Here is a 25,231-nt window from a genome sequence, read left to right on the forward strand (position 1 = left end):
TGGGTAGAGTTTAGACCTGCTGTGTCCACCACTGCCCATCATGGTAGCTACTGGCCAGAATGTGGCTGCAAAGCACTGAAGTATCACTCGTTTGTATCAAGACCTGCTGTAAGCATGAAATACACACTGGATTTTGGAAAATCTGGTGTAAGGAAATTTCAGTATGTCCTCAATATTTTATAGGGATTACCTGTTGACATCATAAAACTGGATATATTGCATGAAATGAACTATGCTCAATCTTTAATGTTACCTTTTTTGACTTTTAAAATGTGGCTTCCAGAATGTTTGTTTGTCTGTTTATTTGTTGATTTATTTTGAGACCGCGTGTGCATGAGAAGGGGAGGGGCAGAGGGAGAGGGAGAGAGAGAATCCTGAGCAGGCTCCAAGCTGTCAGCACAGAGCCTGTTGTCTAGAGGCTCGTCGAGGGGCTCGATCTCACCAACCATGGGATCATGACCTGAGCCAAGATCAAGAGTAAGGCATTTAATCGACTGAGCCACCCAGGCACCCCTAGAACATTTGGAATTACATATAAGGCTTACCGGTTTGGCCTGCATTGTCTTTCTCTTGGAGCCACGCGTACATTAGATAGTAGGACTCATTGCAAATTGGGTGGGGTGGAGGGGCAGGGAAGGAGGAGGCAGTGGACAGGGTCTTGTGGCGTGATGTGGCCGTGAATCAAGTTGAAAGCCAGAGGAAAGAAGCTTTTTGAACACATTGTAGTTGGCGCCCCAAGCTTGTTGGGAGAGTGGGAAATCCAGGCGGACAATCCCCGTGGGCATGCTCTAGCAGAATGGGTGTGCCTTTGACTTGGAGGAGAGGTTTGGATCAGAGATCTGGTTTTGAGAGATGTCATTTTGCACTTAAAATTCCAGAAGGTACCCGGGGTTGTCAGATAGCGGAGGTACCTTGATGTGAACCCCGAGGGCTTGGTTTATGAGCTCCTTCCCAGACACCTTGCCTCTGCTATCCTGTGACTTCTGTTGAACTTGTGATGTTTGCACCCGGGAGACGCATGTGTAAAGAAAACGAAGCAAACAGATTACCCCTTGGGAAATATTCCCCCTTCATGTTAGCCCCTAAAGATTGGCTGGGACTAAGCTGATGTCTGGGGAGGAAGCTGACAGCTTCGCGCAGAGGGTGTGAAGGGCGGAAATCCCTGAGAAATGACTGAAGGACTGGCAGGCTGCAGCGCGGGGAGTGTCCATTTACAGGTGTCTCAGGCGCTTCCCAGGTGAGATCTGAAAGCAGCGCCTGTTCTCAGAGGGCAGGGGGAGACCCAAGAAAGAGGCAGCCGCTCCAGGTTGGTAAGTGGCAGTTTTAATCACCAAAAGCAACTTGCGTATGAGGCTCGTCTTGGGTGGCAGCAAGGAGAATCAATCTCCGCACTCGTCCCCCAAATCTTCCAAGTTTATAAAGAGGCCCTAACTGGGCTCAGTCATGTGTACCGAGCAGGTGTTTTCAGTCCCACACACCATCTCAAGGCTGGGTCCTTGGAGCAGCTTCTGGGAGTGAAACAGGCAAGTGGAACCCAAGGGAGATTAGGAGGAGTAACAGTGTAATGAGACTGAATGCCCCCTGGAGTTAATGAACTCGTTTGAAGGGTAAAACCAAGAACATTTTGAACGATGATGCTTTATTATTAGAAAGCAGAAAGTCTCCAAAGGTGAACACCTTTGAAAGGCAAAACTCATTTTGATGTTTGTGTTCAGGAATATGCATTAAAAATTAATCCCGATTACTTCATTGACTTACCTCGCTAACAAGATTAAAAGCGATAATAGCCAACATTCATCAAACTGGGCTTATAGGTGCTAGTGGGGAAGAGTGCCCTCTGACTGCCTGTGTTGGCACGTAGGTGGGCATTTTGCTTACCTTCTCTGTTCCTCAATTTCCTCACCTATAAAATGGGTATAAGAACTGTTCCTACGTTGTACAATTTTGTTTTGGTCACTAAATGTTTAAAACATAGGAAACACATAGCACATAGAGTAATTTCAAGGACATAGGAGGAGTTTGACAAGTATAAGTCATTAGTTTGTGGAATGCTTAGAGTTTTCTTCTGGGCCTCTTATAAAGAGGAGAAAATTACGTGTTGGACAAGTGAAGTCAGGAGGTGGCAGGTAAGTCATATAACCAGTATGTAGCCCAAGCTTAGCCCAAATCTCAAGCTTGTGCTAAACCACCTGAATCAGAAAACAACATGGGGGCCAAATCCTGACTGCTGCCTGCCTTTGCAAGGCCCTGGAGCTAACGATGGTTTTTATCGGATGGATTCTGTTGAGTGAAAGATAGAAAATTAGAACTCAAACCAAATTATGCCCACCCACCCCCAAATATTTCCAAATTCTCATTAGCAGACTTGCATTCCATAGATGATAGCATTCAGTTCTTATTGTATTTTGAATTTCACGTATAGAAGACGCAGAAGTGTATTTTCTCTCTTGCTTTTCTAAGGATCTACATAAAAACCTTAATTTTGACACCCGACCTGCAAATGCATTGTAAAGACTCCCTTCTGGACCTTTCCAGAAAGGGTTTTTGTCTGTCTCCGTCTCTGTTAGCCGCTGGGGTGGTCTGTGCGAGAAAGTTCCGAAAACCGGAGAACTGGTCATCACAAATACGGTGCAGGGGACGGAAGCTGGGTGACGTAGGAGGGTGAGGGAGGACACTTCCAGAAGCAGGCTGTGAACAGTCACGGGGCCGCTGCATGTAAGGTGCCTACAGAGATTTGGGCAGGACCCTGTGCCCCATAGGAGCTTTTGGGCAAAGGCCGAGGAGGGAGTGTTTCTGAAGATCGCTTCTCTTAGGGAAGGAACATTGGCGAAATTTGTCGAAATAGAAACATTCTCCCAGATTACACTTTTCTTTCCACCTCTCAGGGGTGCTCTAAATAAAAAATGTCCTCAAAAGATGTAAGCCTAGAAGCTTGGCAAGACTTTTCAAAAGCAAGTTGAAGTATTTTTATTTTCCCTTGAAGGAGGCTTGGAAAACTCATTTACATCGCTAAGCCGTCGGGAGATAGCCTGGGATAAAACCCTGTCCCAAATGGCTTCTGGGACGCATTTAATGGGCTCTGGTAGTTGACATGGTGCTGGAGGTGGCACGGAGCCCGTGGCGATCTGGATTTTGCCAAACAAAAACAGACCAAAGAGATGGAACCCTAGAGTGTGCTGTCGAGGCCTGCCAGGAGGTGTGGAGGCTACGTCAGCCTCATTGCACAGAAGCAAGATGTGACCACAGACCTTGAATAACCTCCTGCCCAAGCTGGTGAGTGACCCAGATGAGGGCCCGGGGCTTCCTGCAAAGTTCCTTGTTGACTTTGCCGTCAGGCCTCTTGAAACCTTTTTGTTTCCGAAACTTGTGAGCACGTAAAGCAAGTTCGGATCCCTTTGTCGCGACCCGGATTCTCCTCAACTCTTCTTGGAGAATGCCCCGCCCTCCGTCCCGGGGACTGCCCCCAGGTCATGAGACCCCCGTCACCTGTCACCTTCCGCTTCACCTGGATCCTGACTCGAGGGGCGCCCACCCACCATTTCTGGCCCTCCCCCCTCTGAGCAGCTGAATCAGTTCAAGACTTAAACAGTAGCATACGAGCAAATGTTAAAATTGAAATCTGGGCTTTTGGCCATACAAAACAGGGTGGGAGTTATTATTTTCTGCCAATTTTGAGTAAAATGAACATCCACTTTTTTGGATTGGGAGAATGAGGCAGAAAACCTCTTCCTAGGAAGCCCCGGCCTTTCATCTCCCCATGTTTGTGTGGTAGTCAACACTGCCACAGAATTGTCACGTTTCAGCAGGACAAAGGCTTGATTAGAGAAAACACTGCTGGCATAGGCTTTGGTCCATTAGTTTGTGTTCATTTGCATGTCCCTTGCTTTCTCGGAACGTGTGCTTGACCCGGGAGCATCTGTGTTTCCATGGAACCCTTTTCTTTAGCTGTTAGGCACCGACATTTGAATAGCTTCCCTTGCAAGGCAGAAAGCCCCCCGTGCCCTGCAAGCCTCTCTCGACAAAGCAGGGGAACAGAGCATTGTTTCTGCATAATTATACAACTGGTAGTAACACCAGGGGTCTGTCCTGTATGCTTTATATGGGATATTATCAAGAGCAAGAATTTTACTCTCTTGAACTTGGAAGGGGTTTTAGCAAGCGTGAGAGTAGTTAACCGTTGCCCCGAACGGTTAACCGATCGCTCAGTATCATGCTGTGCCGTAGTGACAAGAGCAGAGACTGATGCTCCGGCTGGGCTTTCTAGTGATCGTTATCCAGTGACTAAAACAATTTTACCTTTTTTTCTTTTTTGTTTTTTTTGTTTTTGGATATGGGATAAACCTTTGGCAATTAAAATAGGTATCAAGGATGTCTCTGAAGAAATTCATTTTGTGCCTATTTGCTACTTTTCTGGATTGGGAGGTGGGGTTGTATTTTTATGTGTGTATGTGTATGTCTGTGTGTGTGAATGCAGCACTTAGAATATTTTTAGTGTTTATTTAGTTTTGAGAGAGCGAGAGAGAGAGAGAGAGAGAGGAAGGAAGGGACAGAGGCAGAAGATCCGAAGCGTGCTCTGCGCGGACAGCGGAGAGCCCGGTGTGGGGCTTGAACTCACAAACTGTGAGCTGATGACCAGAGCCGAAGTCGGACACTTAACCGACTGAGCCACCCAGGCGCCCCTGAATGCGGTACTTTTGACGTCTGCTGCGGCCACAGGCTGGTGCTGGAAGAAGCATGGAAATCAGTTTCACCCCAGGCTTCTCTCTCCAGCGGATGTCCGTGTGTCTTTTGCTCCAAAGACGCTTGTCTCGTCCTGTTTCTTTAGTATTCATTTCATCCCCCTATCGTCTTACCTATTTCAAGGTATCCCTTCGTTTTGAAGGAATTTATAGACATGAAATAACAAAAGGGGAGAAGGGCTCGTTGCTTCCATCTGTTGGAAGCCTTCCACTTGTCAATTACTACAATATATGGATTGTCAGGTTCCATGCTCACAAAAATCCACGAGCCGCTCATAAGGGTAATTACCTTTTTGCGGGGGGCGGGGGCACAGTGCCCCGGGACCTGTGTCATCCTGTAGGTTTCATTTATTTATCCAGTTTAATTCCGTCAGTCGTCGTGTCATTTGACGGACCTTCTTGGCCGCTTCCTCCTGTCCTGGTAGAAAGACTTTCCTCTTTGGCTCGCAACACAGCAGTCTCCTGGTCTTGCCCCTGTCTCCCCTGTGGCCCATCCCCCTCTGTGACGGTCACTACCCCCAGTCCGCCTCCGGGCCCTCTCCTTTCCCCATGCCATCATCTCTCCCTGGGCAGACTCACGTCTTCCATTAAGAACCACGGGCTAGTTTCGTTGACCTGCATATTTGTCTCTCTCTGGTCCAGACCTTCCCACCAGTTGCCACACTCCTGGACTCAGTGGACTGCTGAGACGAAATGTCAGTCTCGTCTTGGCTGTTTCAAAGACACCTCACTTCAGAACACCCTAAGTCACGCTCAGGATTTTTGCCTCTGTCTCTGGTCCTCTGGCGCGGACCACTGAAGCAGTCTCCTGCCTGCTGCACCCACACCACCCCTGCCTCCGCCAGTACGTCCTCCACTCTGTGGCCAGCGTGTTATTTTCAAAGGCCGATGTGACCTAACATCTCTCTGCTGAAAAGCAACCATCCATCTTGGAATAAGTATCTTAGAATAATCATCAAAATACTCACCGTGGTGCCCCCAGCCCCTGGCGTTTGGATCCCAGCCCCTTTTCCAGCTTTATCTGGTTTCAGTTTCCCTTCTCCCTACAGCGCCCCCTGCTACCCCCACTTGGCTGTTTTCGGCCACATTTGCGTGCTCCTGCTCTCCCCAGAGTCTAAGCCCTTTGCTTGGAGTCCTTCTCTCTTCACTCCTTGCCTTGTTACTCTCTTAGATTCTCTCTGGCTTCCTCTTAAGCCAGCCTCCCTCGCATATGTTTTCATTGTATGATGTCCTTCCTCTCTTGGAACGCTTACCCCCCTTGGAATTTTATGTTTGTTCTTCTGATCGATTTATCCATTAAAGCTTATGTCTTCTGCTCTACCGTAAACTCCACAAAGGTAGGATGGTTTCTGGAATTCCTAACCATTGGTTTCTCCACGACCTAGCTAGTGCTTGGCAAACAATAGACTCTTGATAAATATAGGACACATGAATACATTTCCAGTTTACAGATGAGGAAACTGAGGGTTGTAGAGGTTAATTGAGAACTTACTCAAGTGTCTTAGGTATGCATTGTTGAGTTGTAAATACCAGAGTTCCCCACAAATTAGGCAAAGCAAAGGGGGCAAAAAGGTACAAGGTAATTATGCAGAATACAAGTGCAGGGCTTGAGCCGAGAAGAGAGACTTATCGGGCTCTGTCTTTCCCTTAGCACATGGGATTCTCATCCTTGCTCCTCTCTGTTCCTCTTCCCTCTTCAGCCCCCATTATCATCCACATCCAAGGTCTGGGGCCACTGAACAACAGACTCACAGGGAAAAACAGGGGGACGTCACATTCTCAGGCTCCTGGGGAAGAAGTCAAACTGTCGGGTCTTGCCTCTGAATCATCTCTGCCTGTTAGGTGTCCATCGCAGACCCTCTGTGCTCTGGGTGGGCCAGCGCCACCTGGCCCCATCCTGAGCATAGGTGGGAAGAGAGATGGGTGGGCGCGGCGCCCCTGCAAAGCATCTTCCGCCCCCACGGTGGCAGAGTTGAAATGCAGGCTCTACAGCCTTGGGATTGTGCCACTCTGCATGTTCTTCCAACGTAAGCAGATCTCTGTCTGATTCATCTATGACCTTTTACATCCTCAGTAACACTTGTGCTTGGATATATATGGTGGTCCTGTCTACCAGTCGTGAGTGCTCTGTGTTTACCAGGCATCTCCAATGCATTTAAAAACTTCCTCTCATTCAACTTCTAACAGCCCAAAGAGGGGGTGGGTACTGTTCGTATAACCCTTTTGATGGACGAGAAGATGGGTCATAAGACAAGTTAGGTAATTGGATATGAGCCACGGCACTCAAAATCTTGAGCTTGCAAATGGAATCTTACGTGCGCTGCCCTTGGAGAGTATGGGTACTCGAGATGTGCTTGGCGGGCCAGCAGCGTCACCCTCACCCAGAGCTTTGATAGAAATGTGGATGCTCAGGCCCCATCCCGGAAGGAGAGGATCCAATTGGCACGTGCCCAGCTGCCCAGCTGATCTGTGGCATATTCAGGTGGAAGGGCACCGGTTTAAAATTCCTGCGACCTGATCTTCATTTTGCTCTGAGTAAGACTTCCGCCATGGGAGGTGGTCGACACCACATGTCTCCCGCTTTGCCCATCTGTAGAACAGTGACATTTCTACAGGGTAGGTCCGTGAACAAATGCACATGAGAGTATCTGCTGCCTGGTGGGTGTTCTTGAAGGGTGAGTTCAATCAATTAAGTACTTTTGGCAAAAACAGAAACAGAAACAAAAAACCAAAACAAGACCAGAAAACCAAAAAAAAAAAAAAAAAAAAAACCAGACTCACACTGTGAAATACGTAATCCTCAGTGAAAACAACCAACTGTTGTTGGCTTGTTTCCGCTAGAATAGATATGCCTCAAAGTGATTGGGCGATGAAGGCATTTCCAAAATATAGTTTCCTCATAGTCTGGCTCGTAAGGGTGCCATTCCTCGGTTTCTTCCCACTCGTTCAAATTTACCTTGTAATCAACAGACTTTTTACCGGTTCTTGTTGAAGTTAACACACGTATGCACATACACACACGTGCATACACCACAAAACATCCGGCGAGAGCAGAAAAGCCAAGTCGTCACTTTTGATACAGAGGGCTCCTGTGTTGCTCAGAAATCAGAGGCTTATGTTGTAGGCCTGGCGATACAGCCCGAGGACAGGTCTTGAATGGCGCGGACCACGTGGGAAGCAGAAGTCAAAGCTGGCAGCTGTGTCACCGTTAAGATGTCTTCGACCTAGAGGCACTGGGGGTGGCTCAGTTGGTTAAGCATCCGACTTCAGGTCAGGTCATGATCTCATGGTTCATGGATTTGGGCCCCCCGTTGGGCTCTGTGCGGACAGCTCCGAGCCTGGAGCCTCCTTTGGATTCTGTGTCTTCCTCTCTGTCTGCCTCTCGACCCTGCTCACGCTCTGTGTCTCAAAAATAAATAAGTGTTACTTTTTTTTTTAAAAGATATCTCCAGCCTCAAGTGACAGTCTAACTCGCGGGGTCTTTATCCCACTGGCACTGATCTGGGGGAGCTTCCCAGCATCCCCAGCTGGGCAGTAGCTGAAGCGATGGCCTGGTTGAGGGTATAGTCCTCTTTGTGATCTTCTGTGTTCTTCCCCGTAGACAGTTGTTGTCACACAGTGTTGTGTTCAGGAGGCAGAGCCAGGAAAGGAAATTTCTTCTGGTGCTCTTTTTGGATCGGGAAGAAAAATCTTGTTCCCAGAATCGGGCCCCTCCCTGCTTTACGGTTCATTGGTCAGAGCCAGTCACAGCCCTGGGATAAAGGCTCTCTATCGGATACTTGAATCAAATTGGAGATGGGTTAGCAAGGAAGGACAGATGGATGGACACGCGGCCGTTCCCACAGAAAGAGAGATGCCTTTTTTACTTGATATGAAAATAAGGTATAATCTCCAGGGGCATTAGGGTTCTCCAGAGAAGCAGAGCCAATAAGCTTATATATATGTGCACCCAATATATGGAAAATTTTGTTAATATATTTTACCCAAATTTTAAGTATATGTGTGTGTGTGTGTGTGTGTGTGTGTGTGTGTATCCTGTTGTTTCTGTGTCTCTGGAAAACCCTAGTGCACCTGGAGATTATGCCTTATTTTTATAATAGGATATGGAGTATAATGAAATTTCTGATGAAGAATTGGCTCACACAATATAGAGGCTGAGAAGTTCCAAGACGTGAAGTCAGCAAACTGGAGAACGAAAAGATGTCGGTGTAATTCAGTCTGGGAATCAGGAGAGCCAGGAGTAAAAGTACCTTTCGGAGGGCAGAAGACTGATGTCCCAGCTTTACCTTTTGGTTCTATGCCGGCCCTCAAATCGTTGCAGGATGAGCACCCCCACTGGGAAGGGCCACCTTCTGTGCTCAGCCTGGCAATCCACTTGCCGATATCTGCCAGAAATGGTCCCACAGACACACCCAGAAATACCATTTAACCAGGTATCTGAACATCCTGTGGCAAGTCAGGTCGACACGTAAAATTAACCCTCACGCCAGGATTGGGATGAAGCAAGGATAGTAGAATAGGAAAAATAATAGATCTTACATTTATTTTTTTTGCTACGGCATCCATGTATCAGCATACTTGGACGAAAATGATTTTACATTTCATCCAGTCAGATTTTTAGACTCCTGTTCACTTTCTGCTCTCATGACTGCCTGGTTTGCGAAAAATCCCTGAGAAGTTAGAAGCCAAGCATCCCGGTATCTCTTTTATTGTGGCAAGTCAGAAAGGAAGTGAGGCGTAGGTGTGAACCCCGTTTTGGAATTTTTCCAGCCTCCGTGATATCAAGGAAGAGCCAGCATCCCTTCTGTTTGGAGCTGGAGCCGCGCGAGACTTGACTCTTTTCACCTTCGAAGCGATGTTTTAAAGCCAGAACCAATAATCAAAATGAGAAGTGGCTAAAGAGGCCAGATCCTTAACTCTGCCTAAAATGCGGCATTTTGTCATTCATGCGCAGGGACTTTTTATTTATTAAGTTTTATTGGCCTAGTTCCTCAGCCCTACAAACTTGTTAAAAGCGGAAATGAGATAACATTATAATTAGTAAAGGTTTAATTGTCTTTGAGATGTACCATAGCAACTTCTAATGCAGTTCGACTCAGAATTCTGCCAATTACATTTAGTTTTTTAAATGTTTGTTTATTTTTGACAGAGAGAGAGAGAGAGAGAGAGAGAGAGAGAGAGAGCGAGCAGGAGTGGGAGAGGGGCAGAGAGAGAGGGAGACACAGAATCCAAAGTGGGCTCCAGGCTCTGAGCTGTCAGCACAGAGCCCGACGTGGGGCTCGAACTCACGGACAGCGAGATCATGACCTGAGCTGAAATCAGATGCTCAACCGACCGAGCCACCCGGGCGCCCCATCCACCTAATTATATTTAAAGTGAGCCATAGGTTATCTTAAATTGATGTACTGGAGGTTTAACACTTGTGAAAATAAGACAAGTAAGGCATATGAACGTCTTACTTAGAATGACCCTGATTGCACCATTTCATAAAAAAGAACTTCATCTTACTTTATTTTTTTTATTATTTTTTTTAATATGAAATTTATTGTCACATTGGTTGCCATTCAACACCCAGGGCTCATCCCAACAGGTGCCCTCCTCCGTGCCCATCACACACTTCCCCTCCCTCCCACCCCCCATCAACCCTCAGTTTATTCTCAGTTTTTAAGAGTCTCTTATGGTTTGCCTCCTTCCCTCTCTAACTTTTTCCCCCCCTTCCCCTCCCCCATGGTCTTCTGTTAAGCTGCTCTGTTGGTACCGAGGACAGAAGAGTTGGGCATGCTCTGTCCAGAGTGGTGTGGCCCACAGGTTGGAGAGGTAATTGATGGAGAAATGCGTGAGAGGCTTTCAGCTTGGTGGAGTAGCCATTTGGGTCTGCTATTCCTGTTGGGTCGCTGGAAATGCAGGGAACTGGGGGGGGGGCACGGCACAAGATGACCGCTTGGAGACAGGCAGCCGGGTGGCTCTGGGCAGGACCCCAGCTCTCCCTGTGCTCTTGCCAGCGTGTAACCCGGTGGGTAATGCTTGCGGTTAAATTGTGCCAGGAAGAGAGTAACATAAAACCTTAACGTCCTGTGACACAAAGGACAAATGTTGTATAATTCCACTCTCACGAAGTTGCCGGAACAGGTAACTTCAGAGAGACAGAAAGTAGGTTTGGGGTGTCCGGGGAGGGGTGAAGGGAGAGATGGGGAGTTTGTGGGCACAGAGCTTCTGTTTGGGGTGACCACAAATACAGGAAATAGTTGCACAACATTGTGAACGTAATTAATGCCACTAGACTGGGCACTTAAAAGTGGTTAAAATGGCAAGTGTTTTTGCCAAGATTTGCTAAAAGTGAAAAAAGAAAAGAAAGGGAGAAAACCTCCCAGTGGGATATTTTGCAGAGTGAACATCTTATTAACAGCACCAGCCTCAGCTGCAACCTTCAGGAGCCAGAAGAGGCTGGGTTGGTTTTTCCTTCTCTTTCCAAGAGGATAAATCTTCACTTCCCTTCAGAACACAGAGCACGGATTCTGGCTCATGCCTTGTTTTTTATTGCTGCCAGGCCAAGGGGAGCTGGCCAAGGGCACCACATAGGTGCCAGGCTGGGTTTGTCTCTAAATGGCATATGTGGTTTCTAAGTACCCAGCTTGCTATGCCCAAGGGATTGAATATGGAAATAGCTTGTTCCCAGAATCTGGATTCCAAAAATAAACCGGAGGCTTTAAACTGGACCCAAGCAATAGCACCTCCTCGTAGGTGAGGGCACACATATGCGACCCTTTGGGTATTTGGATTTAAACCCACGTTGAATGGTGTCCAAGTCAGGTTTATTTCAGAGAGAATTATTTTCTTCTCTCTTCTGAGGCTGCTTTTGTATCCTTTACAGTATCAGACAAATCAAATGTGTGTGTGTGTAGGAAAGCATCCACAGTTCTGGCATTTATAACAGTGGCTTGGGTTAGGACTATACCCTAGAGCTAGACCATCTAGATTCACATTCCTCCACGCAGGCCATGCCATCTCCACAAGGTACTTAATGCCCCGTGGGTTGTTCTGGGAATTAAATGAGCTAATACAGGTAAAACATTGAGGACAGTGCCTGGCACTTAATAAATGCTCCCTCCCCATGAGTCATTGTGAGTAGCGGCCGTAGCAGTGGTCTAGTAGTTGTACGTTTGCTTGTTCAGACACTATACATGAAGCAACACATATGAAGTTGTGTTTGGGGAAGGAGAATGCATCGGAAGATAAAAGATTCAAGTTAGGGGTGCCAGGGTGGCGCAGTCGGTTAAGTGTCCGACTTCAGCCCGGGTCACGATCTCGCGGTCCGTGAGTTCAAGCCCCGCGTCAGGCTCTGGGCTGATGGCTCAGAGCCTGGAGCCTGTTTCCGATTCTGTGTCTCCCTCTCTCTCTGCCCCTCCCCTGTTCATGCTCTGTCTCTCTCTGTCCCAAAAAAAAAAAAAAAAAAAAAAAAAGATTCAAGTTAAAGACACATCCAGAAGACATGAAGTGCTGAGAGAAGGCATATGTCCAAAGCAACTGGAAACCCTTCAACCGGGTGCTGTTAATCTAATCTAATCTAATCTAATGCGAGATTGTGAAAGGGCTGACGTCCCATATTCACGTGACCATTGGAAGACTGAAGAGTCATGGTGTTGACAATGAAAAATATCACTGTGATAGAAATTACATCTGTACGTGTATCATATATGGGTGTGTGTGCGTGCATTTGTGTTTCATAAGTGTCCCTGGACGTGTAGTCTTAACTTCCTTAATTTGTAAATGAGACAGTAGCATCGGGGAACTTAAGTGACTTGCCCTAAGTAATAGTCACTGAAAGTGGTCCAGAAATCGTTTATAGAAGACCCCTTTCATTATTCTGTGGGATAGTTTTACACACATCCCTTGAGCAGAGGACAAAAAAGTTATTTTTTTGCCGAGTTCCTCATTGTTCAAAATGCATCTAGAATTTGATGAAGCAAAACGTCAATCAAAAAGAAAAAAGAGAGAGAGATTAGTGGAGTTAGAGCAAAGATTTGGAAGATTTGCAACATAGCTGATACTGCTTTGGCAGTGAAAGACCTGGAGGCATGAATGATTAAGTTGAGGATAAGGAATAGAACCTACAGCGAATAACGAAAGGCAAGGCAACATTCAGCAACGCACATTGCTTCTTTTCTTGCCCTAAGAATGAACTGCTCACTTCCTCTTGTGACTTCATGCAAAACCCGACAGGCACAGTCCTTTCTGTTTTTTGGGGCATCCCTGACACCTACACATATGCTATGATCATTAAATACATGTCTTAACACTGGCATATGAGCTCGCTGATGACATTTTCCACGTTTGTACCTTCCCATGTACTTAGCCAGTACCTTGCACATTACTGCTACTCCTTAATAGCTTATTTTTTTAAGCTTATTTTTGTTTGGTTTTGAGAGAGAAATAGAGAGCAAGCAGGGGAGGGGCGGAGAGAGGGAGAGACAGAATCCCAAGCAGGGCCTCGAACTCATGAACTGGGAGATCGTGACCTGAGCCAAAGTCAAGAGTCTAATGGACTAAACCATCCAGGCGCCCCTAAGTATTAGTTTCTGAATAAATAGTGAACATATAGCAGAACAAATTAGTTCATGCAATTATAGGCAGTTGATTCTTATTTATTTATTAAAATTTGTTTTTAATGTTTATTGATTTTTGCGACAGAAAGAGAGAGCAAGCGAACACAGGGGGCAGAGAGTAAGACACAGAATCCCAAGCAGGTTCCAGGCTCTGTGCTGTGAGCACAGAGCCCGATGCGGGGCTCAAACCCATGAACCATGAGATCATGACCTGAGCTGAAGTCGGAGGCTTACCCGACGGAGCCCCCAGGTGCCCCAGCAATTGATTCTTAATAGCACCCACCCAAATGACCTTAATAATACCCAGTGAAGTATTTTTTTCTGGTTCCTCTACCTCCCAAATTCTGCTGAAGCTGGGTGAGATTTCTTTGTTAAAATACTAACAGTTATTTAAGAGGCTTCTCTTCAATAAACTACAGGTTTAAAAATATATAAATCACGTGACCATTGGAGACCAATCCCTTTACCACTATGAAAGGAAGCATTTAGAACCACATGGGGTTCTGGGTGGACCCGCCACCTGGGTGCTCCACAGCCCATGATTGTGCCTCTGTCCCGCTGGATTCTGGATTCTTCTCTCGTCAGGTCTTTCTCACCAGGGAGTAGGCCCAAGTGACTTGCTGTTTTGTATGCATTATGAAATTCGTAAGCATGTTCACTACATGTATGAGGTATGGGGACTCATAATAAAGTGTAAACCACAGTCCAGCTTAAGGAATGCGGTGTTCCAACACGCTTCAAGTCCTCCCTGTGCCCTCTGCAATTCCGTCACCCTCTCAAGGTATCTGCATCAGATTTTGTGTGTGCCACACCTTTGCTATTCTCTTTACAGCTCTTCTAGTTATGTATGGATCGTAACATTAGTTTTGCCTATTTGGAATCGAAAGTAAATGGAATCAGCCTGTATGTATTCTTTTCCATCTCGGTTTTTTTGTTTTGTTTTGTTTTGTTTTCCCCCAGTCAGCATTATAGTCATGAGAATTGCTCCTGTTAAGCTGGTAGTTGTCTTTAGTTCTTTGATTTTCACTGTTTCTAGCAATTTCTTGCCTGTCTTCCTCCTTCCATTCTTCTCTACCTCTGTTCTTTCTTTTGCTTCTCTCTCCCTGTCTGTATCCCTTCCCCTCTCCTTTCCACATATATTGCCAAATTCCTTTCACGTGCCAGGTGCCATTCTAGGCTGCGCGGACAGAAGTAGTGGTGAATAAAGCGAGATCAAAATCCTTGCCCTCAAAAAAAAAAATGCCTGCCCTCATGGAACTTAAGTTTCAGGTAGAAACACAGATGCTAAACAACACAAATTGTCTTAATGTTCATAGATTAGATGTTAATAATTATTGTGCATAAAAGTAAGGCATGAGAGAGGCTGGGGACCCGGCTATGCAGGGATGATTTTCAACGTTAAAAAGGGTAATTAGAGAATATAGCACAAATTATTCGCCTATTCTGATTGTTTTGAGGCCATTGTGAACAGTGCTTTATGTCTTTGGGCGCCGAGGTACAGAGGTATTTCCGAGGTATGTATTCCTAGGGGTGGGACTGCTGGAGTTTGTAAAAAAAAAAAAATGTCAAAGCGTTTTTCATTGATAATGATTTACTCATCTTCTCATCTTCAGAGCCCAGCATGGTGTGTGACACAGAGCTAGGCTAACATTTGCTTGACCAAATAGAACTTCATTGTAGGAACCAGAACAATAGGGACTGATCCTTGAAACCTACTTTGTCCTATAAATTGTGCTCTGCTATTTATGCATCAGACCTTGCATGGAAAGCAGAAAGCAGCCTTCCATTTGTTTTCTGTGCTCAACTATTCTTAAGAGAATGGCTTTGGACATTTGGTGAGTTCGGCACAGTTGCTAAAGCCTCTTTAGCAGTAACGAGCACTGTAAGTCGCTTCTAGCTGTTTATTGCTAGTATTTGTCACTCTCCTGTTTGAAACAACCCTTGGAGAAGCCAAGTTCTCTTTATAGGACATCATCCCCCCTTTCCTCTGTGCTCCTGGCTTCTGAAGCTTGCCTCAAGAGCGTGTTCTCCAGCTCCTGTATGGAATCAGGAGTCTCTACTTGAACTTGCACCTTTGAACATTCCTGTCCGGCTGATGTTTTGGCAGGCAGAACATTACACTTTAAAATTGATCCTTCCTTACTTGTGGAAAATGAATCTAAGGTACTTGGGGAATTATTTGGGCTTGGGAAGGCTTGATGCCTCATAAAAGGAAGTTCTGGGCCGAAGTACTCTTGGGATATGTCAAGCCGCAGAGTCGTGCCTTTGCTTTCTAAATATTTGAAATAAAAATGGGTGGTTACATCCAGTCACTCTGTGTCTGAGTGTTTCATCATGTTTTAAAATGTCCAGTCTCAGCATTTAAAATAAATAAATTCATTTCTTATAAAGTCTCTTTTAGTGCAGTCATTGGCAACTGTTCATCCCGGTTAGCACATTTAACAGATGAATTGTGTTTTATTATTTTTTTTTCTGTCCTCATTCTTTCCAGTGTATATTGAACCATTTAGTTACTAACCAACTTTTCTTTATTAAAAGTTGGGATATACTATTCTTCCTAATAAATGGTTCTTGGTATAAATAAGAATTATAAGAAAGACTATAATGTGCATTTTTGTTATATTAATGTAAAACAAGGAAACAGTTGTGGATTGTGTTGTTGTTGTTGGGTTTTTTTTTTTTTTTCTATTTCAGTATAAATGGCCATTCTTTTTTTTTCTTTTTTTTTAAGGGTTATTTATTTATTTAGAGAGGGTGCAGGGGAAGGGCTGAGAGACAGGGGAGAGAGAGAGAGAGAGAGAGAGAGAGAGAGAGAGAGAGAGAGAGAATCCCAAGCCGACTCCACACTGTCAGCTCAGAGTCTGATGCAGGGCTCGAACTCACAAACTGTGAGATCATGACCTGAGCTGAAATCAACAGTCAGACGCTTAACCAACTAAGCCACTCAGGCACCCCTATAAATGGCCATTCTTAAATTCTGACTCTGGTGAGGGAGGCAAACCATAAGAGACTCTTAAATACTTAAATACAGAAAACAAACTGAGGGTTGCTGGAGGGGTGAGTGGGGGGATGGGCTAAATGGGTGACCGGCATTAAGGAGGGAACTTTTTGGGATAAGCACTGGGTGTCATATGTAAGAGATGAATCACTGGGTTCTACTCCTGCAGCCAGGACTACACTGTATGTTAACTAACTTGAATTTAAATTTAAAAAAGGAGAAAAAAATAAGAATAATTTTCAGCCTCAATCTAGTAGACTAGACAGTTATGAGGTCAATAATATCTGTGTGTGTGTGTGTGTGTGTGTGTGTGTGTGCGCAGACACATGGTATATTTAGTGCACCTCACTAGATTATCTCAAAGAAAATTCTGAAAGTGAATGGCAGTGTTCATAAGATTTATTAAATGCATAAATAATAAATAGATGTCTACTCTCAACATCAGAACCAGAAATGCAAAATGAATGAGAAAAATACCTGAAGTACAGTTTAATAAAGGAAAACCTATCTTGTTTGCCATTTCAGTCGACTGGTGAACCACCATGTCACTTTCTTCCTCTCTCCTCTTAGTTTATTTTGTTATTTTGTTTTCCTTTTAAGTGATCTGTATGCCCGGCTTGCACTTGCAACCCGGAGATCAAGATTTGCATACTCTACCGATGGAGCCTGGCGGGCCCCCTTTCTCTCCTCCTACTTTGAATGGGGTCCATGGTCCAGGATTCCAAATGGCTTTCGGAAAGGTTCTGACACTAAACCCACAGAAGTCCGCTTAGTGAGAGTTTTATGGATAAAATGCAACTCGGTGCGCAATATGCCCGAAACACATTCAGATGTCGCAAGGTTTGTTCTTCTGGCTCCCGTAGTGATGATGCACAGCACTGATATTAAAAAGCCTGGTAACGCTTATGTGGCCTTCATAAAAAAAGAAAACATCTTAAGTCTTTCAAAACATAAGAAAAATGCTATGATGTATGTGTGTGTGGCTTCTTTTTGAAATAAAGATACAACTTTGGAAAAGCAAATAAAACCAAGCATTTATAGATGTTTCCAATATGCTGCTATTAAAATCACGGTAATAAAAATAGTAGGTTTTCCTATTTTAGGGAGAAAAAAAGGCCTATGATCTTTTCCATTAAAGTGAATGGCAGTTGGCTGCATTTTCCTGTCTTTCTGATATGATTTTTCCATGCCATAAAAATATGATTAGCTTGTGCTTAAGAAAAGTTTGTCAAGTTTCCATGACGAAAATGTTTATTGAAGCCTAGACTGTTTCTAACATGACACCACGTTTTTACTGTAAAAATGTGAAGCTGGGTAAAGGTAATATTCAAATGGAAGAAAACCTTCGTCTTCATTCAGGGAAACTAGCTTATGGTTTGGTTATAACACTGTAAAAGGAGAAATGGCCGAAACATGGTCATGTGTCTGTATGCCATGTTGTATTAGTCAGCATTTCTCAAGAGAAACAGAACCAGTAGGGTGTGTATATGTGTGTATTGTATATAGCTGTGTGTATATATAGATATTGGCTTCTACAATTATGGAGGCTGGCGAGTCCCAAGATCTGTAGTTGGGAAGCTGGAGGAGGGCAGTGGTGGGGTTCCAGTGAATACTGGCAGCCTCAAGACTATGTAAGAGCCAGTGTTTCAGTTCAAGTCCAGAGTCAACCAAGAATGGAATCCCAGCCCAAGGAGTCAGGCAGGTGGAGTTTTCTCTCTTACTTACTAGCCTTTTTGTTCTATTCTGGCCGTCAACTGATTGGATGAGGCCCACCCGCCTCAGAGAGGGTATCTGCTTTATTTAGTCTACCAGTTCAGATGTTAATCTCACCCAAAACACGCTCACTCTCACATCCAGAATAATGTTTGACCAAGTATCTGGGCACCCTGAGATTCAGTCAGATTGACACGTAAAATTAAGCAGTACGCATGCCAAAAAAGATGTTGTTTTTGAAGGATAGGAAGAAGAAAAACTTGGAAGACAGGAGAATGAGACATTTACAGCAGTCTGTCCTGGAAAATTCACATCTCTTCTGTTTCTTGTATTGAAAATAGATTGAAGATGATGTAAAATGCTTCAGGATGTAGACGTTTTTATGTTGTAGTGCGAGTGTGGGGTCCAAGTTTACTATTGTATCGAAACAGAGTTGGATGGGTTTGAGACTTACATTGAGCAGGTTTCCAAGAACCTGTGCTCCGGTATGCTTTTTTTTTTTTTTTTTTTTTTTTTAAAAACTTGAGCATAAATAGTAAAAAGGAACAACTAACTTTTCAATTATAAGTGCAGTTGGCAAAGGGGCATTGGCTTCTTTTGTTTTATTTAGGCGAGCCAACTTAGGAATACCAAACAAGAGTTGAGTAATTTTCCCCAAGGATGTCTGTAAACCATTTAATTCAATGTGGTGAACTCAACACACTGAGCTGCACTGAGCGAGGTGTGGCTATAAGGGACGTGACTCAGAGCAAACACTCGGGGAGAGGAAGGACCTTGGCTTTGTAAACGGGAACGTGAATTTTGGGACCAAGATGCTAGTTCCAACCCCACTAATGTTACATTTTGTACAAGAAGCAAGTTTTTGAGAAACCTGTTTTATCGCAAAGGAATAGATGTTTCAAGCATTTGAAAAAAGCAGAGGACTCAGGGCGCCTGGGTGGCGCAGTCGGTTGAGCGTCCGACTTCAGCTCAGGTCACGATCTTGCAGTCTGTGAGTTCGAGCCCCGCATCAGGCTCTGGGCCGATGGCCCGGAGCCTGGAGCCTGCTTCCGATTCTGTGTCTCCCTCTCTCTCTGCTCCTCCCCCGTTCATGCTCTGTCTCTCTCTGTCTCAAAAATAAATAAATGTTAAAAAAAAAAATTAAAAAAAAAAAAAAGAAAAAGCAAAGGACTACTTTTTCTGCAGTCTCTGAAAGAGAATCAAATAGGACAGGTTCCTTGGCACTGGTGTGGCATGCGCTGTCCAACGTTGTATGTCCTGCCTTTCGTGACCTACCTGGAGTGACTTAACCTTTCTCCCGGAAACGTGCAAATGACTTTTGAGATACATGTTGTATTTATACGTGTAGAAAGGTTGTCAGAGAAGGTTGGTTGCAGAACCATTTTTTTCTCCCCAGGTAGGCATTGAGGCAGACAGGCTCCTTCCAGTGGGGCTGCTGAGAGAACAGTCATTTTGATCCAAATGATGTGTATTTATCCGCTTCATACCGTACTGCCACACCCACGACAGTTTTGAACCTGTAGAGCTGTGAGGGCATCAGCGCTCTCTCTCTCTTTCTCTCTCTTTTTAAAAATATTTTTTATTTATTTTGGCGGCGGAGAGGCAGAAAAAGAGGGGGACGGAGAGTCCAAAGTGGGCTCCAAAGGGGGCTCGAACTCACTAACCGCGAGATTATGACCTGAGCTAAAGTTGGACACTTAACTGAGCGAACCACCCAGGCGTCCCTCCAAATAATGTCTTTTAAGTAGAAAAGTAGAAACTGTCAGCGGGCTCCACGCTGACAGCAGAGAGGGGCTTGAACTCACCAACTGTAGGACTGTGACCTGAGCCAAAGCTGGACGCTTCACCAACTGAGCCACCCAGGCACCCCAGAGGCATCAGCACTCTTCATTTTAATCACGCCAGCAGCTCCTGAACATTACTTTTCAGGCTTTTTTTTTTTTTAAACCTGGTTTCTTTCTTCTCTCTCTCTCTCTCTCTCTTTTTTTTAAATAAAGACTTTATGTTTTAGAGCAATTTCAGGTTCACAGAAAATAGAGCGAAAGGTACAGAGATTTTCCAAATATCACCGACCCACATATGCACAGGCTGCCCCATCAACATCGCCACCAGAGTGGGACATTGATTGTAATTGATGGACCTGCACTGACGCATCATTGTCACCCAGAGGCCATCGCTTACATTAGGAGCCTTATAGGTGCTGGACATCCAGTGAGTTCGGACACATACAGAATGACAGGTACCCACATTTGTGGTGCCATGCAGAGTAATTTCACTTCCCTAAACATCTCCTGTGCTCCGCCTTTTCATCCTTGCCTGTCTCCAAATTAGGGGACTGTTTTTTTTCTTGTGGATAATTGACGACTGCCATACTCTGAGATCTCTCTTTAGTTCTTGCATTTTATTCATAGAGGAAAAAGGGTTCTTTTTGCTTATGAACTATGAAGTAGAATATTAAAGACTTTGAAATTTAATGTTCCGCTCTGTAATTTGGAAGAAAAAAAGAACGCCCGTGTTTGTTTGTTTGTTTGCTTGCTTGTTTTGTATTGCGGAAGCGTATGAACTTAGTAGAAATCCATACAAGCATGGAACTGGATTGGAAAGAAAGTTAGTGGGTACCGAAGTAAATCCTTCCATCTTATGTACCAGCCAACAGAGGCCAGGAAAAATTGGGTGGTTTGCTCAAATGTAAATGAAATAAGTCTAAAAATATCTCCTCGTCTGTAGGAGAAAAAAGTCCCCAAAGTTTACTTTCCTTCCCAACGAAACGGTATTAGTTGAATTGAATTAATTAGAAAATGCGAGTCTGCTTTGCAGATGAACTTCAGTGACTGTGACTTGGGGATCTAGACAGTCTATACGGAGAGCCCCGTTCCCTTTCCTGAACCTGCCTCTGTCTTGTCATTAGAATTGTGCTATTCTGCTCAATTCGGAGTGTGCAGATCCAAGAGAAAAGGACGTGGCCAGCATCTGTGGCTGACCGGCCCTGCTCAAGGCCACGGGCTGACCACTTCTCACTCCAGGCTGGCCCCGTGCACTTGCTGGCTTTCAGAAAACTACCTTCCAGTGTCAGGTTGGAGGGTGTGTGTTTTCTGCAGCTCTGTGCACCCCTCAGCAGAGACTTGGGAGACTGTTTGCCCCTCATCTGACTATAACTGTGTGGGCTGGTTCCTTTTGAGCTTCTGGGTTATAGCTGTGCTTTAATTTTTGTGAAATGAAACTTTAAAATGTTATTGTTTTAGCAGCTAAACATCTGTTTTCCACAGGCGAATTCAAATCCCAAAATGGAACTGGAGTCATAAAACCTAACCAACAGTTTGACTGCCATTTAAATCAACGGTGCCTTTTTTCCCCCAAATAATGTCTTTAAAAAAATTTTTTTTAACGTTTATTCATTTTTGAGAGACAGAGAGCGAGTGGGAGAGGGGCAGAGAGAGAGAGGGAGACACAGAATCCGAAGCAGGCTCCAGACTCGGAGCTGTCGGCACAGAGTCAGACGGGGGGCTCGAACTCACGAACCGTGAGATAATGACCTGAGCTGAAGTTGGACGCTTAACTGACTGAACCACCCAGGCGTCCCTCCAAATAATGTCTTTTAACTTAGAAAAGTAGAAACTGAGAATGCCCTAGTTTGGGTGTTCATTCTTTAGAATTATACCAGTGACAATAGGAGTGACTTTGGGAACCTTCCAAGACCTCTAAACCTTGACCTATTCCATAGTCATTGGCCAATGAACAGGCGTAGGACGCCAGGAGATTAAAGTGTCTGCTTTAACATGGGGAGGCGGAAATAGGGCTAGAGACAGCAATTGGAATCCAGTGGCCTTTATTCTCCACAAATATGTAGATCGTTTATAACAGTAAAATGATTCGATCGGGGTATAGACAGACTTTTCCAGAGGATGTATTTTCCATCACTGTTTAGGTACATTAGGTGACGTGGTCGAGCAGACGACATTTGGATGAAATTTGTGTGAATGGAATCACGCTGGAGATGACCTAAAGGAGAAGGGTATTCTGAGCGTTTTGGATGAGATGTCCCCTGCCACTTGCCATATGGTTTAGCAGCTGCCCTCAGATGCCAACAGGTCAGGTGAATGCGTAGATCATCTGGAACGGGCTGGTTTAGATGGTAGAGAATTAATTGGTGCTCAAATGCTCTGCCTCCTACCCTGTTACTAGCACATGGAATTAGCCCAGAACTGTTTTAGTTTCCAGATTTCAATTTTTCAAGGGTTCTAGAAATTTGTAGTTTCATATGATATATCCAACTTTTATTTTATAAATGGCTGTGACTCACCAGTTTGTTATTTGGGGTATCAGGGCTTCTGGGTCCACCCACATGGTTTTAACAATACTATTGGAGTCATTTGGGGGTACTAATTTCACCTTTCTGACGCTTCATTTATGCTTTTTCTTTAACTTTTTTTTTTTTTTAAACTTTTGAAGGAGAGAGAGAGAGAGACAGAGCATGAGCGGGGGAGGAGCAGAGAGAGAGAGGGAGACACAGAATCCGAAGCAGGCTCCAGGCTCTGAGCCATCCGCACAGAGCCCGTCGCGGGGCTCGAACCCACGAACCGTGAGATCATGACCTGAGCCGAAGTTGGACGCTCAGCCGACTGACTCACCCAGGCGCCCCTCATTTATGCTTTTTGCAGCTGAAGTAATAATGCTTGCTTTAGAAAGTAATGGAGATAAAACCAGAGAGGGGAAAGGGAAGCATTTTGTAATTGCGGAGTTCTTTAGAGGCTTTAAGTGTTGTGTGGAGGGACACAACATGCCACGTTGTGGAGTAGCTTCCGCAAAGCCATCTGTACTGGCCCCAGCTCGTGCCAGCTGCTTCCCAGCTATACTGCACCAGCTAAAAGATGAACTGGGGAAGAGTGGGCAGGCACCAGCCTGGTTCAATATTCACTCCGAAAGCAAATGCCCGAAATCTCCTTTCTTCTTTCATGCCCAAGGCAAAGGAGTGTGAGCCCCATGCCCCCTGATGCACCCTGAAAATACTCCTTAGCCTTTTTTTAAAACCCCTTTTCTACGTTTAAGGCCATCTCTTACGACTTAATGGTTTATAGTAACTCATTTAGCCACATAAACATAGTTTTCCTTGTTAGGGAGGGATCAGGAGGTGATGCAGAGAATATGCCTCACCCTGGGTCCTGGAAAAGCCTTTCCAGGTCCAAAATTCATTAGCAAAAATAACCATATCCCATTCTCTTGCTTGTGTCTCACAGTACCTGTTACTTCACTTATTTGTTTATAGCAGATGTTTGTCTTCTTTAATACACCGTGGAATCTTTGAGGGGAGACCGCCCAAATGTCATCTCTATTTATTTATTTATATTTATTCATTTTTGAGAGAGAGAGAGCGTGCAAGCAAAGGAGAAACAGAGAGAGAGGGAGACACAGAATCCGAAGCAGGCTCCAGGCTCTGAGCCGTCGGCACAGAGCCCGACGTGGGACTCGAACCCACAAACTGAGATCATGACCTGAGCGGAAATAGGACGCTTAACCGACTGAGCCACCCGGGTGCCCGTTAACTCTTTTTAACTCTAAGGCCCAGTGAGCATTGCAACAGCTCAATGTTTGCTCCGTCGTACTGAAGAACTCTGAGCTGTCATGTCTTTGAGTCTCTGGAGAAAGTATAGTGTTTACAAAAGGACACGCGTTCTCATTTTCTCGGAGTAGAGAGGTAGCAAGCAGTAGGGGGTGACGAAGAATACTACTGCAGAAAGTTTTAAGGAAGGCTTCTCCATCTTGCCAATGAGATGGTCAAGCCAGCTCAGAAAAAGAAAAAGCTTTTACCCTATTTATCAAAAGTCACCGTCGTTTTCGTTTGCTTGGTAGAAAGAGGGAAGAGGTCTTGGCAGAAGAGGGAATCCAATGACAGGCATCCCTCCTCACTGCACGGGAAGGCAGTATTACTGTTGCACTCTGGAATTTTCTTTGTTTCTCCCAGAAAGCAGATGGTCTGATGCAGGCAGTGGCTCTTGCCAACGTAAATTAGATGGTCTGTTTTGTCAGGAGCTGTCCTGTCCACCTCACTGGTGCCCTGCTTCGGCGGGTCAACACTGATGAATAAAGTCAGTGTGCCTCCCGTCCCTGGAGACCGTGGATATAAGTCTGTCCAGTCCGATTGATAGTTTACTGTGTGGTCTTTGATTTACAGCATCATATATGTAGATAAGCATTAACCAAATTTGTACCATTTCTTCCAACTTCCCACCAAAGGAGAATAATATAGCTGGGAACTTTTGAGTCCTATGGGTACATCATAAAGTTGATATGTTAGAATTCAGTGCTACCCTTGCATTTGATATCTTGCAGAGACAGAATGAAGCCCATAATTTCTTTACTTCTAGGAAACTCTTTAAGACTTCGGAGTGCAATTTGCTTTCCCAGAAATCGGTTGGTAGCTTTTTATTGTGTATACCTGTCCTTATTATTATTTCAAAAATACTGCAAATATTTGGCAACTCCTGTAGGTGCGATGACTCTCTAACATGTATCTTTTGAAACTCAGAAACATTTTATGAATACATAAACTGTGTCATGTCCAGAATGGTTTATTATATAACAGCTTTGCCTTAAAAAATAAACTTTAATGCCTTCCCTGTAAAAGTGCAAAGGGATAAAATATGGCTTAACAACAGAAGTACTTACTGAGCAGGAACTTACCAGGCTCCATAAAATAATTCAGGTTCAAACTAATATTTGCCAGCGCAAGAGAAGGGTGTTTTTTGGGGTGAAATAAATTCAAATCTTAGCAGCCTTTGGATATGTACTTTATTATTTTATGACGAAAAGTATTCTGATGTGGGAGACATAATGTGTTAATATTTCTGGACTAGTGAAATTAGGTTAAGACTAAAAATAAACTACGCAGGGTTGAAGCAGTCCACGAACTTCATTACTCGTGCATGCACTGAACGTTCCTCTGTGAAGAAAGTTTTGTTTGCCCTGAGGTAGCGTTTCCCTGCATGTGGGTGTTTCATATTTAATGCTGCAGGGGATGAGAGTTGGTCTTACCGTGGGAGTACTTGTAAGCCTGCACTAATTATTGCGCTGGGACTTGACTGGAATGTGCTGGTAGCAGCCAACTTTAGGTCACTTGCTTTAAATAAAAGCATAGTGTGTTTTGGTGTGGGGATTGGAACGGTGCAAAGTAAAGCAAAGAA

The 25,231-nt window shown here is 44.7% G+C and overlaps 1 protein-coding gene across 2 annotated transcripts in view; it reads left to right on the top strand.

Moving 5' to 3' along the window:
• Window positions 1–25,231, top strand: part of FBXL7 (F-box and leucine rich repeat protein 7) — a 388,365-nt gene that overhangs the window by 37,040 nt on the left and 326,094 nt on the right. The window contains exon 1 of one of the 2 annotated variants that reach the window (XM_053906898.1): window positions 21,979–22,141. The exons of the other annotated variant lie outside the window; for it this stretch is intronic. Within the exon in view, the coding sequence (XP_053762873.1) occupies window positions 22,084–22,141 (58 nt within the window). The 5' untranslated portion in view covers window positions 21,979–22,083. Of the gene's footprint in view, window positions 1–21,978; window positions 22,142–25,231 lie in introns of those variants that run through there. 2 annotated transcript variants of the gene reach the window in all.

This window comes from Panthera pardus, unplaced genomic scaffold, assembly GCF_024362965.1.
Source record: "Panthera pardus isolate Hobbes unplaced genomic scaffold, ASM2436296v1 HiC_scaffold_2, whole genome shotgun sequence".
Taxonomy (NCBI): Eukaryota; Metazoa; Chordata; class Mammalia; order Carnivora; family Felidae; genus Panthera; species Panthera pardus.